General features: G+C 47.4%; 1 protein-coding gene across 4 annotated transcripts in view; it reads left to right on the top strand.

The window, feature by feature from the left end:
- The first annotated feature begins 142 nt into the window (after positions 1–142).
- WDR59 (WD repeat domain 59) overlaps positions 143–15,967 on the top strand; it is a 48,833-nt gene continuing 33,008 nt past the window's right edge. For 2 of the 4 annotated variants that reach the window (XM_010717911.4, XM_085235225.1), the window contains exons 1-7: positions 143–441; positions 4,737–4,786; positions 6,680–6,815; positions 10,140–10,225; positions 11,040–11,120; positions 13,077–13,114; positions 15,167–15,255. In XM_010717911.4, the coding sequence (XP_010716213.2) occupies positions 262–441; positions 4,737–4,786; positions 6,680–6,815; positions 10,140–10,225; positions 11,040–11,120; positions 13,077–13,114; positions 15,167–15,255 (660 nt within the window). In that variant the 5' untranslated portion in view covers positions 143–261. Of the gene's footprint in view, positions 494–520; positions 4,644–4,736; positions 4,787–6,679; positions 6,816–10,139; positions 10,226–11,039; positions 11,121–13,076; positions 13,115–15,166; positions 15,256–15,967 lie in introns of those variants that run through there. The other 2 variants (XM_085235223.1, XM_085235226.1) reach the window with 2 other exon arrangements.

Genomic DNA, 15,967 nt, shown 5'->3' on the forward strand with positions numbered 1-15,967 from the left:
CCGGCCGCCGCGGGGCCTCGGCGGCGGCTGCCGAGACCGCGCGGCGCGACCGCCGCTCCCGCACGGGGCCCGTGATGTCCCGCACGGCCTTCCCCTCGCGCGGCGAGAAGGCCCGGCCGCTTCGGGCGGTGCGGCTCCGCGCCCCGCCGGCCCCGCGCACGCCGCTAAGTGGGCCCCGCTGCGCGCCGCGCTCTGCGCGCGGAACCCCGACCGCCTCCCTGCGGCGCCGGGCCGGGGGCTGTGCGAGGAGGGGGACGCTAAATGACTACAAATCCCAGCGGCCCCCCGGCGGGTGGCTGCGCGCGGTGCGCATGCGGGTCCCCCGGGTCCCGCCTCATTTCCCGCCCCGCCGAGGCCGGCGTCGGGGCGTTGCTGGGGCGGCTTAAGATGGCGGCGCGCTGGAGCAGCGAGAATGTGGTGGTGGAGTTCCGCGACGCCCAGGTCGGGCCCTGAGGAGCAGCGCGAGCTCCGGGCCCTGGGCCCGTGCCGTGCGGTCTGTGCCTGGCGGCTGGGGCCGGGCTGAAGGGCTGCGGGCGCGGGGTTGCTGAGGAGGGCTCGCTACGGCCTGCTCGCTGTGCCCCCCTCGGAGCGCAGTGCGGGGCTGCGAAGCCGGGCTGCAGGGACAGCGAACGGCCTCAGGGTCTGGGGTGTTTCTGCCGTTGGTTCGGTTCGTGGGGAATCGCGTTAATCCGTGAGGCGCTTTATTTCCAGTATTGATTCTAAGCGTGTCCTTTTTTTCCAGCTCTGCTCCAGGCCTTATAGCAGGCGTTCCCACTTCCCGCACCCCTCTTCTCGTTCCTCCTCTGAGAGCATCGCAGCTCCTTTGCTGGCTGCAGTAGAGCTGCTGGGTATAGTGCGGCCACCCCAGAGAGGTGGTGCAGTCGCTGTCCCTGGAAGTGTTCAAAAGGCGCCGGGATGAGGAGCTGCGAGATCTGGTTTAGTGCTTGTGGTAGCAGTGGTAATGAGAAGACGGTTGGGCTAGATGATCTTATAGGTCTTTTCCAACCTTGTGATTCTATGATCTATGATAATAGTAGGCTAGGGTTGAAATAGCAGAGAGGCCAGCTCTGGCTTTGTGTTTGCAGGTTGTAGCAGCGCTCCCTTCAGGCTCTGCTCGTGTGCTCTCATAGAAACCGTTCTATGGAAAAACATTTTGTTGTAGCATTGCCATTTCTCTCACAGAGCTGAGCCTGGTGGGTGAGCCCAAGAAACCTAGAAAACAAACAATAAGTCTGCAGTCATCTTCTTTTCTTCCTCACGTGCCAGCTCTGTGCTCACCATTCCCAGCCAAGCCCTTACATCCTGCACGTTGTACCCAGCCTATCCTCTGTAAGCCAACAGAGCTTGTCAGCTCTGCATTGAAAAGTCTGACGTTGGTTTTGTTTTCCTCCTGGATGAAATGTGTAAAGCTGTCTGTTGGTGAGGATTTGCTCTCAGGAAGCTGAGATATGAAGGTACTTACCCCCAGATAGGAGATTCAGATTATATCTGGCTCAGGAGATATGTGCCTCATGATTTGGTTGCTTATTCATAATGACTTGCATGTGGGAGGGGAGTGGGGAAGAACAGGTGTTTGAACCCTCTGCAGCAGTTGGTTGCAGTCTTGCTGTGGTGCTGGTGCATACTTTAGTATAGGACAAGGGGAATGATTTGAAACAGACAGGGGAGGTTTAGGTTGGATATGAGGAGGAGCCAGAGGGTGGTGAGGCACTGTTCACAGGTTGCCCAAGGAGGCTGTGGATGCCCCATCCCTGCAGGCATCCAAGGCCAGGCTGGATGTGGCTCTGGGCAGCCTGGGCTGCTGGTTGGCGACCCTGCACACAGCAGGGGGTTGAAAAGAGATGATCACTGTGGTCCTTTTTAACCCAGGCCATTCTATGATTAGCAGGGAGGCTAACCACTGGTATTTTGGTCGCTTTGGTTTACTCTGGTGTGATCTTTCTGACCTGCCTGTGCTCTCATGAAACCAGAGAGTTGCAGTGTCCAGGACTGCTCGGCTGCTGGTTTCAGGATGAACTTATTTACGTATTTGGGTTTGGTCTTTTTTTTTTCTTTTTTTTTCCTCTGAAGTCTGCAGATAGGAAAACTGAGCTTGAGAAATTGAAACACCTCAATTATTACCTTCTGTACAGACCTTGAGCTCTGCCTGGTGACCATGCTGTCTCCAACATCCCTACCACAATACAGACACAACACCAAAGAGTCAAAGATGTGACAAGTCTGCAAGAAGTGACTTTTATTTTCCATGCCAGAGTGTTGTGTGAAAGCTACAGCACCCAACACTTTTTGCTGAAAATGGTAGAGTAGCTTGGGGCCAGTGTTGGCTACAGGTGACATCCTTCTTTAGAAACTGACAGAGGCAGTAGTTGACGCTTTTCTGGTATGTGACATGCAGGCTCTCCTCAGGCTGTCTGTGCTGTTAACAGGAGCATACAGCTTACCACATCCAGCTGCAAACCACTCACAGCAACTCACTGTGAGTAGTGAGGTCAGCTGCTCAGGCAGCGGGTTTGTCTTGCTGAGAATTTGCTGCTCTTGAAAGCCTTGGCAAATCAGGTTGGTCTGTTGTACTTCAGAGAGATAACAAGGCTAGATTCAAAATGTATGTAAGATCAGGTATGAAAAGGTGTTTTCATTGGCTTGCCTGGCAGGAATCAGGTGCAGTGCCACAGTCAGCTTTGAAATTCTGAGATGCTGCTTGCACTGTGGGCTCAGAGGTGGTTTTCAGATGTGCTTATTCAGAGAACTGGTACTCATAAATTATAATTCTAGCTAGTCCAATTGTTGTTTTAGGATAAAGCAACAGTTTCAGGTTGGTTTGTTCCATTTCAACTTCCCCTGTCTGGAAAGTTGTGCTGTGAAGTCTGACATGTCAATATGCAAAGCACATCAAATGTGTCTGACAGCTGCTTTATTTTTATTTTTCTTGTTGCCTGGATAAGAGACTGTAATATTATAGGAAAGATCTTGCCATGAAATGATTTCATTTGTGACCCAAATAGTAGCAACCTGATACATGAAGGCTTTTACTTCATTCTAATTAGTCATTATGTCTTACGATGTTTGGAGCCTGAAAAAACAGTTTAGCAATGCTCATTATTAAAAACTCTTTATAAGGATTTATGAGATTCTGGTGCCAACACTAGAGAAATAAACTTGTATACAAAGTGATCACTTGCTTTAAATTGACTGGTGTTATTCCAGTTTGGGCAAAGATGGCCAAATCTGTGTGAAATGTGGCAGCTGACGGGCATTTCATCACATGAGAAAGCTCTGGTTCCAGTAGTGGTTTCAGTGATCCTCATTCTAATTCATCACAAGAAAAATATGCATCATTTGGGAAAACTTCCTTGTCCTGTGTGATTATTTTTTAAAAAATAAACTTAATAACCCACGTTGTTGTTTTGCAAGGAAAATCTAGGAAGCTGGAATTACCTTGTTACCATTTACAGATTTAGAAACTGGCTGCTTATGTAGAGTCTCAGTTTTAGGATGAGGAAAAGCTTGCTGGAAGGCTAGATTTGCTGCCTAGGAGGGTAGCAGAGGTAGTGAAACATTGTCTGGTGGGGTGTAGCTACAGCTCTTCTTCTTGTAGTCCTCTGCTCCCAGTGAAGAACAACCCCATGGTGCAGTGTCTCTCCCTCAGCTGAGCCACTTGCAAGCAAGTGATGCAGCCTTCCACCTGTGCTGGGCAGGCAGTTTGCAGAGTGGTTGGAGAAACCAGGCTTTATGATGGTTAATCTTCTGGCAGCTGTGACTGAAATGGAGCAGGATTGTCATGTTGTCTGATTTTAGTGCTGTTTGTAAGTAGCAGCTGTGGGACATCCCAAAATCTGGTTGAATCTGTGCTCAGTGTAGTTGGCAGAGCCACCAACAACAGCAGAGACATGCTCAGCCTTCAGAGTTAGCTTTGAAGATGACAGCAGTGAGCTTGAAGAATGTGGGGCATGTTCTGTTTTTGTGCTGTGAACGCTTAGAACTGCTTTGAAGACATATCTATGTTTATGGGGCGAGCTGCACGGCTTTTCAAATCAAATTTTCCTTTATTCTGTTGGCAAGTAAACGAGCTCATCATCCATCATCCAGCCCCATTCTGAATGGGGGGGGTGGTGGCGTTCAAACAGTTGTTTTGTGGTGGTTGGGTTTTTTGTTTTTCGGTTTTTTTTCCTCATGGTGCTTAAGTTCTCTCTTAGCCTCCTACACAAGAGTAAATTCTGATGCCTCTCAGCCATCCCTTGTTTGGAGACCAGCCACACGCAAATGGCCGCACTTTTATCTTCCTGTACATATGTAATTAAATCTGGCCCTGCAACAGGAGAGAGGCTGAGAAAGCCCCTGAACAGGAGCAGAGGTTGATTAGTAAGGATTATGTGAGATTGCTGATTGAATCAGCAGTGAATGCAATGAAGCAGTGATTGCCAGAGCAGTCAGAATGAAGCGAGTGCCTGAAATGGTGTTTGCCACATCTTGTCTTCTGTTTGCTCTAGAAAAGAATATTTTCTCTGCGCTGTCCCGCATCCCCAAATCAACTGCTGCATCCTGTCACCCATCCGTGATCCTTTAAGGGCTGTTACTTCTGCCACCCCTGAGAGATATCAGTTTTGACTCTTAGAGCTGTTTGTACCTTGAAGACAAGCTTGCAGGTTTTCCCGAGCTCCTCCCCAAAGCTGTGTGTTTGATTAAGAAGCTGACCTGACAGGTGTAATTTAGTCTTGTTCTCTGTTTGTCTTTAACAGGCAACTGCTATGTCAGTGGACTGCCTGGGACAGCACGCAGTACTCTCAGGGTGAGTGTGACAATCCCCATTACAAGTGCATGACAGTCACTTCCACAAACCAAATCAGCAACCTTCAGGCTGACCTCCGCGGAAGGGCTGATAAATTGTTTTGGAAAGGTGCAGCTGAATTCTGTTCAAAGGGCTTCACAAAGAGGATTCTGGGGAATGTTTCCAGTGGGTTGTAGAGTTTACAGACATTAGCAACAACAAAATCAAATGCTGCTATGGCTTTATTGATGTATGCTTTCCCAAATCTGCTGTGGGAGGTGGAGCATGAGAAAGCACTGTTTGGGTTCTGCTTGAAATAAATACTGTCATTGGCTCAAGATGAAATTGCCCCAAAGACCCCCATCGTGTGCTTGGTGAGCGGAGCCAAGCTTCTCTCTGTCACTGACCTATTACTTTCATAGATTCAATACAGGGTGATGCTTGTGAAGAGCCAGACACCTCCTGCCTTAGTTTTCTCAGGCTTATTTTCTACCCTCTGCTTTCTTATTTCCCTTTACATAATTTACCGTTGTCACCTCCATCCATGAGGTATTAGCAGAGCTGGTCTGACAGTAATATATTCCTGTGCGTGCTAGTCTCTTTGCCTTATGTCTCTCTACCTTTGATAAATCAGCTGCAGGACTTGCAGTGGGATATAAGGGGGATACCAAGGGACTGTGTGCGCTTTGCCTTGGTTGTGGCTCGCTACTGAGGACACGTGTGGTTCTGCTGACAGAAGCTGCACACCATGCAGAGCCCTGGCCCTTTGTCCAGCAGCTATGCATGCGCAGGAGCAGCAACTAAGCAGCTGGTTTGGGCCTAACTTCATATTTCTTCCTCACACCCACCCACTTTCAAGTTTATTTGGGCCAGCAGTGTGCTGAGGGCAGTCTATCTGCTATTCGTTGTCAGGACCAGCTGCTTTTCAGAATTCTCCAGTAGCTGTTCAGGATTTGCCTCCTTTCTTTTAAAGGTGCATAGGAGCCTCGGAGGCCTCAGCATCTTCACTCTTCAGAACAGTGAGCCCTGCCCTGGGGACTTAGTTGTGGAAAGGCAACAGAGGTGTTCTCTGTGTTCTTTCTCTTGGGAGAATTCCGTGCTCAGAGCAGCTGTGTGCTCACCACGCAGCTGACACACGTGATGCTGATGTGGTTAATTATATACAGTTCCACATGTTTTGGTATTGGCCTTCCATTAGGGCTCAGCGAGTTCACAGTTATTTCTGGGAGCTTTATCTTGTTTGAGAAATGAATCACACTGGAAATATCTCACCTAGCTTATGGGGAGCTGGCCATGTCCAGCAGCAAACAGAGCACAGGTTCAGCAGCACGCAGACACCTCTCTTCTGTATATAGAGTTGGCTCAGGTCAGCAATATAACCAGGTCAGTGCAGTGCTGCATCCACCCACATTCATACACTGCTGCAGCTGAGCTAGCTCTGTGTGCTTCTGCTTGTACTGCCTGCAGAACCCCCAGACATCGCAGTGTGAAAACCCTCAGCCACATTTGTTAGGGCCTGTTGACTCTTGCTCAGATCAGCCTCCACAGGGTGAAGCTGGTTCCTGTGCAGCCAGTGCTCTGTGCACCCAGCCTCAGCCACCCCCTCTCTGCTACTGCTCTAGTCCAGCAAAGTGTGCCTGGATGTCTTTGCACTGTTTTCCAGTGCTTGCTCTTGTGTCTTGCTTACTGAGCTTTTGTGTAGTCTGGGCTGCCTGTTGCATTTGCAGATGTTCAGTGTTCTTGTTTTATTTTTTTCTAAACATCTGTTTGGAATTGTTATCAAAAGTAGCGTTCTTAGGAAGGTGCTCTCATGTGTCTTGTGAAGCCCTTCTGCTTGGCTGTGAGCTCCATGTGAGCTTGGGCTGTTGAGATCAGCCCTGTGCGATGCAACCTCTTTGTGTCTGTGTCTTGCAGCCGCCGTTTCCTCTACATAGTCAATCTGGATGCACCAAACGAGGGCCATCGAAAGATCTCCCGGCAGAGCAAGTGGGACATTGGGGCAGTGCAGTGGAACCCACACGACAGCTACGCGTACTATTTTGCAGCTTCGGTGAGTTCACTCGTTTTAAAAGCAGTGGAGCTCATACCGTTCCCCAGGTTTTATGGGTGGAATTTTGCACAGTTGGAAGGCAGTGTGAAGCTGATGCTGGCATGCCTCTGCAAGTCGCACAAGACGAAGGCCTAATTCTGATTTACTGCTAGTGAGGTGAGGTACTTGGCTTGCTGGTTCTCAGTGATTGGTCAGTAAGTGCTGAATCTAGTTTTTCTTCCTTGTGTTTTATAAAGCACCTTGCCAGATAAATCAGGCATCCAAATAGTCCTCTTCTGGAAGGAAGGAAGGAAGGAAGGGGGAGGGGTTGTTCTGTTTCTAACCTCCATTCTGTTATGAGATTTGTGCACTTATTGAATTTCTTGCTCTGTGCTGTTTTGTTTTCGCCTCCCTGCCTTCCTGGTGGGCTGTGGTGCACCAGGCAGTCTGTAAATAGCACAAGTCAATACTGGCTCAACACTGTAACAATCTGGGCTTGTAAGGCAGGGACGGAGTCAGCAAGGGCTTTTTCTTAAATGTGTGGAGAAGTAAATCAGCTGGTGCGAAGAAACACTGGTGCAAGCCATGTTTAAGCAGTGCTCATCTAATGGCCATCTGAGGCTTGAGTCTAGTTCTTAGCTCTGATCTCTATCTGTGGTGCCACGTAGCTTGTTCACTCAGCATGCTCAGCTGCCAGCAGCATTTCCTGCAGTCCTGGAGCTGATGGCTACTGGCTGGGTGCAGCCTATTGTCATGGTGAGATATGTTTGCTGAGTTGCTTCTGCTTTTATAGATGAGTCCTGAAATAAGTGAGGAGGTTTCTTCTATTACTTTGTGAAAACTTAGTTGAAGATGATTTTTGTTCCTTCTCTTTCTGGAACTGGCTATTATTGAAATTAAACATGGTCTTTGAAGTGGACCAGTATTGCAAGTTAGCAGCCTTTACTGCTTTGCCCTCTGACATTCCCTGGCCCCCAGTCTTTCTCCTCCCAGCTCTGGTGTATGACTGACATCTTTCAGGTGCCTTCAGCAGCTGTCATCTTCTAAGTGGAGGGCTAGCAAACCTTGCCAGACGGTGTCCTTTAGTGCCACTTCTGAATATGGCATATGAAAAGCAAAACCAAATAAGGAATGCTTTGTGCAGGTTGTGAGTAGAGCAGGAAAGCTTCTTTTCAAACACCCTGTCAGAGCAATATTCAGTGATTGGTTATGTCCAGTCTGAGCAGGACATTCCTGCAAATGGGGGCAGATGCACATTGGATACCAAATCCCCAAGACAACATCAGACAGCTTTCTCATTTTGGATCGGGATCACATCCTCAACCGTCTTGCACTTAGCTGGCTTTTTGATCCTGATGTAGTCTGGCCTTGTCCCAGGACTAGAATTTAGCCTGCCATGTTTAGAAGTGGAAGATGTCAGGTCTGGAGGCAGTGTGTGGATGTATTTACGTAAGCCTACCCCTGTACCTACAGGGGTAAAGTTATATTGGGAAGGCTAACTTAGCTTGGATTTCTCTGTGCTGCTTCTGGCCTTCGGTCCTCCCTGAGTCCTCTGCTGAGGCTGTCATACGAAGCCAGCTCAGGTGTACCACATGCTGTACCTCTGCATCACTGTGGGTGGAAAGGGAGTGCAAAAGGCTTCCCTCCTGCTTGAAGAAAGCTACACTCTGCTTGCAGTGCGGTTAATTGGAGGTGGTGCAGTCAGGGGAAAACCTGTCCTTGTGCTTGGGTGAGGGTTTCTCATTCTTTGACTTATTTCCAGGTCCTCTTGCTGTGCTTGGCTCTGTCTGCCCTCTGGCTCATTTCTGGGGACTCCTAAGCCATTGTTTCAGAAATGCTATTGTTTTCCATTCTAGATCCTTGTTACTCCTTTTGTGTGGTCACAAGTGCTTGAACAGGGGGGTGATTAAATTGTTGGAAGTATATGCTGATTCTTGTCACGAGAAGCACTTTTTTGAAAGCACTTTTATGAAAGTGCTGCTGGTGGAAGGAGCTGTCATCCTGCCATGCCTGGTGCTACAGGCAGTACTTTCTACATGAGGTATTCCACTAAGAGCCTGTGAAACTTCTGAACATTTTTATCTTGTAGCATCAGCTCTGGAGTCCTGGACAAATTCTACTGAAATTCACTCTACCCCTTTCAGTCCTTCTTTCAGTGAGAAACATGCAAGCAGTTTTCCTTGCCCCGAGCTCTTCTGCAGTCCTGCTGTGAGCTATTAGAGAAATGCAGTTATATTATTGCTGAGCTGGGAGGAGACCTCCCATTTCAGGGAAGGCTGGAGTGTTTTATCTGTCTGCTAGTTCAAACTCTTAAGAAACAGCTTTGGGGTAGGAAAAAGCCACAAAATGTAGGATTTGTCTGTTCCGTATTATCTTTACCTCTGTTTGCCTGTGCGCTTGGAAATGAGGGCTAACACAGATGAAATGTTAAAGTCCTGTTATTTGGTTCTATGTGGAGTCAGGAGTTGGACTCAGTGGTCCTTATGGATCCTTTCCAACTAGGGATATTCTGTTTTGGCTTTTGTTTGTGAATTTCCAGTCATGGCTCAAGACCCACTGTGCTTGGTACTGTGTATGCACCTAGAGAGGCAATTTCTGTCCCAGAAAGGTGAGAGCTGGCCTGGGCTGAAGTGAATTTTGAGTAGGGCAGAACCTGAACTTAAAGTACAACGGCTAGTTTCAAGTAATGGTGTGACTGTGTTTGGGGGAGGATTTATTCCTGGAATGAGTGAAGAAACCCTAAATAACGCTGTCATTGATTGATTTGGTTTGCTCCTGTGGTTTATAGTTAGTGATAAGCACTTCTATCTTTTAGTTTTTCCTGAACTGGCAAAATGGAAGTACCCTTGAGGAGGTGACCCTGAAACCATCAGACTGTGCTGTTCTCGTTTGGCAGCGGCCCTGATTATTGCAGAAGGGAATCGAGGGAGAGCTGAGGAGGACCAGTGGTGATCCATCAGCCCCCTTGCTGAAAACTGGTTGTGAACAGGAACAGGCTGCCAGGCTGTTCCTGCAGAGAAAATGTGCCTGCCTGTTGCCTGCAGTTACAGCTTGTTGTTAGGAAATAAAAGTTCTGAGAACATCAGTTTATGGAATTGTTTTGCAATGTGATTTTTCTCCTGTTCTTGTTTATCTCCAATTTTAAGTGGATATAATTAGAGTGTAGGCTTTTGAGGGGCCTTGCAGCCTGTATGTTCATCTTTGTTCTGCTTTAGGTCAGGCAAGGGCTTTGTTATTCACTATTGCTAGCAGGATATTCAAAGGGAAGGGAACCTGGTCAAGACATGTGGATTCCTGTCCTTGCCTTGTTTGCCTGGCAGTCTCAGTTCTTCCTTTGTATTTCAGAGCAACCAGCGAGTTGACCTGTATAAGTGGAAGGAAGGTAATGGGGAAGTTTGCACATCCTTGCAAGGACACACACGTGTGATCAGGTGAGGAAGAAGTGGTGCTGTGAACTGCTGGGTAGGAAACAGTGGGTTGTTTCATAGCAGATGAATGGTTCAGTCCTGGCTCTACTCAGGCCCTACTCTGAGCTTCTTTTTATTCATTGTCCCTCCTGCCCCATCTTACTTTCCCATTTGGAGAAGTTGGCAGATATGAAGTGACTCTCCCCAGTATATTAGTTTAGCCTTTGATAGCTCCAGTGTCATTGCCTTAGGCTGCTGTCCCTGTAATGAACAACAGCCATCACTGGGGAAACAGCAGCATGCTTATTGAATCCCAGCCATATTTCTGTGTGGTAGCAGCTGAATTAAAGCAAATAATCCCAAAGATGAAGTTCTTAGTGAGTTAGTGGTGCTTCAGAGATAGAGATCTCTGCCTGCAGTAAGGGTACGCTTTAGTAGCATTGTCTTACTCCAGCTCCTGACTTCAGGATGTAATGGCAGCAAATTGAAAAGGCAGTTGTTTGGGCTGCCTGGAGGCTGTTTGTGTCCCAGGTGAGCTGGTGAGCCCAACAGGGAGGCATTCCAGAACCAAGAATGTGTGATAAGTGGGAGTTCACTAAGATGGTGTGCCTTTTCCTGTGGAGGAAAGAGGACGATGTTTCACTGGAATTTACTTAGAAGCATTTTAGTGCTTCTTGGAATTTACCTGGAGAAATGAATAAGATCTTGACTTCTACTCAAACTTTTCAAGTAAAAAGCATGGAGTAGCTGTGAATTTGTCAAATAAATGTACTGGAGCCTGCAAGACAGTGCTAATGATGCTTTTCTCTGTTGACTTACTGTGTTTTTGTATTTGCAGTGACTTGGACTGGTCAGTGTTTGAACCAGACCTGCTTGTCACCAGTTCTGTTGACACGTACATCTACATCTGGGACATCAAGTAAGGAATCAAGATGCTTCTGCACTTCAGGGAAATCATTGGACTCATTTCCATAATTTGCAGCCTGCACATGCTGAGGGGGCACTGCTTTTGGCCATGCTTGCAGGGTCTACATCTGCTTCCCATAGTCTCAAAGAACGGCTTCTGTTTCCCTGCTTTAAGGCCAGCTCAGAGTCAATGAAGGGAAACAGATAGGTATGGTTAAGCAACAGGCATTCTGCTGGTTGGCAGCAATACCAACTGGCTTCTCTCCCTAACTACTACGGATCTTTCCTGGGAAGCTTTTCCTGAAACCCAGGCATTTTCCTCAACTTCTTTTTTTTTCCCTTTAGCTCGATGAATGAGCATCATTTCATGATTCTGAAGTTGTTTTCCTCTAAATGCAGTGGCTGTGGCTGACACTCCCTCAGCAGTGGGAGCAGTAGTCAGGAACCTTTTCTTGTTTGTGATTTCCTTGTATTCCTGATGCTTTCTATCATGAGTAACTTCACAGTAACAGATCTGTCCAAACCCACCAGTGTTAAAACCTCACATTCTGTACCTGAGAAACAAGGAGCTGGCACTCCTGGATTGCCTTGCTGGCCATGCAGCAGCGCTTTATGACCCCTGGCAAGTCACTTTGTTCCTCTCTGCCTTCCTTGCTCAGTTATAATAGAAGGATAATTACCTAACCCCACTGTACCAGGGTACCCTGAGGCTTGCTTAGCTCCTATGAAGCACTTACATCCTTGGTTAAATGGTGCTTGAGAATGACAATATATTATTAATGTGTAATTAAAAGACAGAGCGAGACAGTAACTGGTAGTTGTGTTTTTTCTCCTATATTATCTTAGTATCAAGCAAAAAAACAAAACAAAAAAAGGTCTCTGAAGGCTGTATTGAAAGCCTTGATTTAACTTTATTGTGCCCTTCCAGCAGCTTGTCTTTGCTTGTATCAGTTGTCCAAAAAATGCCTGTTCAGATGATTTCTGATTAGCCTTACATCCCACGTGTGCTAATAATGCCTCAGCTTCCCGGGGGCAGTGAGATTCAAGGGCTGCTGGCCTCCAGCAAAGGAACATCCTGGATCCTGGTGAAGCAGCTGTCTCTGATGAAGCCCTAGGGAGATAACCCTGCAGGAAGAGTAGCTGAAGTTCCCCATTTAACTTTTCATGCAAATAAACTTTTGGATTAGACAAATTCAGAGCGGGAGAGGTGCGGTTCATTTCAGAAAACATTCTGCTTTACAGCAGCCTAGCAAGCTGAAGGCAGTTTTCCTTGTTTCCAGTGGTATTTTTCATGGAGAGGCAGGTAACTTCCTGATAAGCAGTGTCAAGTGTTGAATTATTGCCTAGATTCATGTCCCAGCTGCTGCTTGTTGTCATGGTGCCACACTGGCTTATACCACTGCAGAAATTGATCTGTCTGTGCAGCTGGCTTTATTTCCTATTAATTTTGTTATTGTATCACGGACACGAAGTCTTTGCTCTGAAGTCCCTGCTCTGTCTGCCTCGAATCAAGGTGTGCTGGGGCCTGGCAAACACAGCAGTAGCTTTTGCTGAGTTTTTCAGCAGTTCTGTTTGTTCCTTTTAGTCGTTCTGGGAAAGGCTGTTTTGTTGCCTCCTACTGCAACACTTAAGTGAGCCCAGTGTTCCCTTTGCCTGCCCAGTAGCAGCATGCCACCCTGTACGTCTGTGTCTCTTCCTTCGTGACCCCTACATCTCCATCCTAGGGCCTAACTGTGCTGCTGTGGTTTTTGGCAGTAATGACTGTTGTCCTTCAGCTGGTTACCTCTTTGTTTATTTCATTTAATGTGGCATATCTCAGTTCTAGATTTACCACTTAAGTAAGCATAAGGTGCATTAACCTCCAAGAGGCAACGATAAAATTAGTCCTGGAACAGTGAGGAGCTCTCTGGGGAGGCTGGACCTGCTAGGCTGTGCCACGGGTACTCACCTTATCTGTGTTGTATTTCAGAGACACCAGGAAGCCTACAGTCTCGCTCTCTGCAGTAGGTAAGTATGCTGTGGATGTGTGATACAGACATGTCTGATGTCTAAGTTCAGTGTTGTGTGCCTCTGCTGTTATTTCTCCTTTTTCCCATGCTCTGAGGCCAAACATAGTGAAGTGCCACCATGTGTGATTGTCCTATGTAGGAGCAGCCCGAGAGGAGTTCACAGCTCCTGTTAGAGGAGCAGAATGCAGAAGGGATGTGAAATAAGAGTGAAGTGCAGAAATTTTCTTGTGCTGCTGCTTTTTAGGGATGGGTGAAAGGAGCTTCTGCATTCTTTTGCTGCCTGCCAGCCAGCTGGAGTTATGGGGTTTTTGGCATGAAAACGGAAGAGAAAAGGAATTCACTGGGGTTGTTTAAAAGCTGGAGTGAAAGACTGATGAAATTAAGCATCCAGAACCTTCAGCAGGGCAGTCAAACAGCATGTGTACCTTCTAAATGTGATCAGCTTCTACCCTGCTTAACCACGCTGCTTGTCTTCTCTGTGCTGCTTGTCTGCAATTTCTCCTTTCCTTTTATGTTTGATTGAATTGAGAACCTAAACCATGCTCCAGGCAGTGGTACGGTATGCTGCCAGCTGCCCAGCCTGCCCCCTGGCTAGGTGCTTCACTGGAGCACGTTCAGTGTGCTGGGAGCTGCAGCGATGACGTGAAGATGCTTTCTATGAGCTGTAGTCGCTCTGGAAAGGCAGTTGTCATGGCCTTTGGCAGTGCCCAGTCTAGCCACCTGTGATGCTGCCTGCTGGCAAGTGTCCATCCTGACCAGTTGCCTGTTGGAGTGGAGCAAGGTATAGATGAGAAGCAGAACTTGTCCTTTTCATGACTTACTGTTCCTGGTGCTGCAGTAGTCCTCATAACATGCACCTTGTGTTCTACTGCTTAGGTCTCCTTTGGCTGCACATCTGCAGTGACTCCCCCATCCCTCCCAGCTGGGAAACCTCTTGACCACAGCAGTGCAGAAACCTTTGTGGATTGGCGAGAAGCAGCAAAAATCGTACTGAATCAGAGACAGGCAGCACTCTGTTCTGGTGCCTGGGGTGAGGTTTCATTTCAGCTGAGCAAGCCCAGTACCTGCGTCCCCAGAGAGCCTCCTTCTTCCCATGTCTGATTTTGTTTAGTGCTAGTCCAGACATTTGTGTACCCTTCAGTGAGTGGATCAACTCAGTCAAGTGGCAGCTTCTTGGCAACTCTTTACCCCTGGACTAGCTTTTTGTCAGACTGACAGGGTGAATCTGTTCGCTGTGCAGCAGGAGGTAGGTTGTGAAGGCATAGCAGCAGGCTATGAGATCCACTCAGATTTCTTATTGGCCTCACCTTTCTGATGGCTTAAAATATTTGGAAAATGTTGGCAGAAAAAGGATGAACAGAACATGTATTTTTTTCTTATAATGTTTGAACAATCCACACTGACCAAAGTTTAGTATTGGAAATTTCCAGCTTCTGATTTTAGGTCCTTGGCCGAGTCCCTCATGATGCCTAGACCATCTCACAGTTTCTTTACCATGTTATGTCTTTGATTTGTGGTGTATTTTGGCAGTTTCTTAGGTTGGCCTTCTGATCCACCCAGTGGACTACACCCAGTGGGTGAACTACAGTCTTCTCCCACGTCTTTACTTTAATAATAGATGAGTATCACTAATGCCCTGTGTGGCATCTGGTTGTACAGAGGGTGTTTGGGAGCCAGGTGAATTCATCTCTGGGAACTGGGAGATAGTTTGAATGAAAGTGGAAGGGCCTGGGGAGAGGAGAAATGAATGTGCAGTTTTCATCTGGAAGAAGTTGCTCCATATGAGCTAATGGGCACGGACATCTTAATCCAGTGCAGCCCTGGTACAACAAGATGTAATTGGAACACACTTGCGTCAGTGTCTTCGGGCACAAACACAAAGATGAGAAATCAGGAGTTATTATTTTTCATGCCACCCTTCATGCTGGCTTCTGGGATACCTTTCCTCTGAACTGCCTTTCTTGTGCTAGGAGCAGCTCTAATAATGGGTCAGGAGTGTGCTGTGCTGCTTTTTAATTGCTCATTTTGACCTGCTTTGTTCGTGTTGCAGCTGGAGCTTCCCAGGTCAAATGGAACAAGAAGAATGCCAACTGTTTAGCAACAAGCCACGATGGGGATGTCCGAATATGGGACAAAAGGGTGAGTTGAGGGTCTCTTGAAGTGCATGTGCAGACTCCCACCTCCCATATGCAGATTTTCCTCTGATAAATACTGGGGGGAAAAAAATACTACTTTATCTGCAGTCTCTTTTGTGGGGTGATTTAAACATGAGTCTGGAACCCAGGAGACAGAAGAGAACGTGTTGATAACATCCCTCCCCAGAAATTATCATAGAATGGTTTGGGTTGAAGGGACCTTAAAGCTCATCCAGTTCCAACCTCCTGCTATGGGCAGGTTGCCACCCACCAGAGAGGCTCAGGATCCTATCCAACTCGGCCTTGAGTGCCTTCAGGGATGGAGCATCCACTGTTTCTCTGGGCAGCTTGTGTCAGTGTCTCACTTGATGCTGGGTAAAGAATTTTCCCATAACATCTGACCTAAATCTCCCTTCTTCTAGTTTAAAAACATTTCCTCTAGTCCTATCACTACCTGCTCATATAAAAAGTTATTTTCCCTCCTGCTTAAAGTTCCTTTTAAGTACTGGAAGGCTGCCATGAAGTCTCCATGGAACCTTCTCTTCTCCAGACTGAGCAAGACCAGTTTCCTCAATGTTTCTTTGGTAGGAGAGGTGCTCCTTCCCTCTGATCATTCGTTACGCCCATTTACACTTTGCTGCTGATCTCAGAGTACTTAACTGTTTTACTGAACATAAAAGTGTGGTGCAGGGCTGCACTTGGTGACTGTGGAATTT

Source organism: Meleagris gallopavo, chromosome 13 (genome assembly GCF_905368555.1).
Source record: "Meleagris gallopavo chromosome 13, MGAL_WU_HG_1.1, whole genome shotgun sequence".
NCBI lineage: Eukaryota > Metazoa > Chordata > Aves > Galliformes > Phasianidae > Meleagris > Meleagris gallopavo.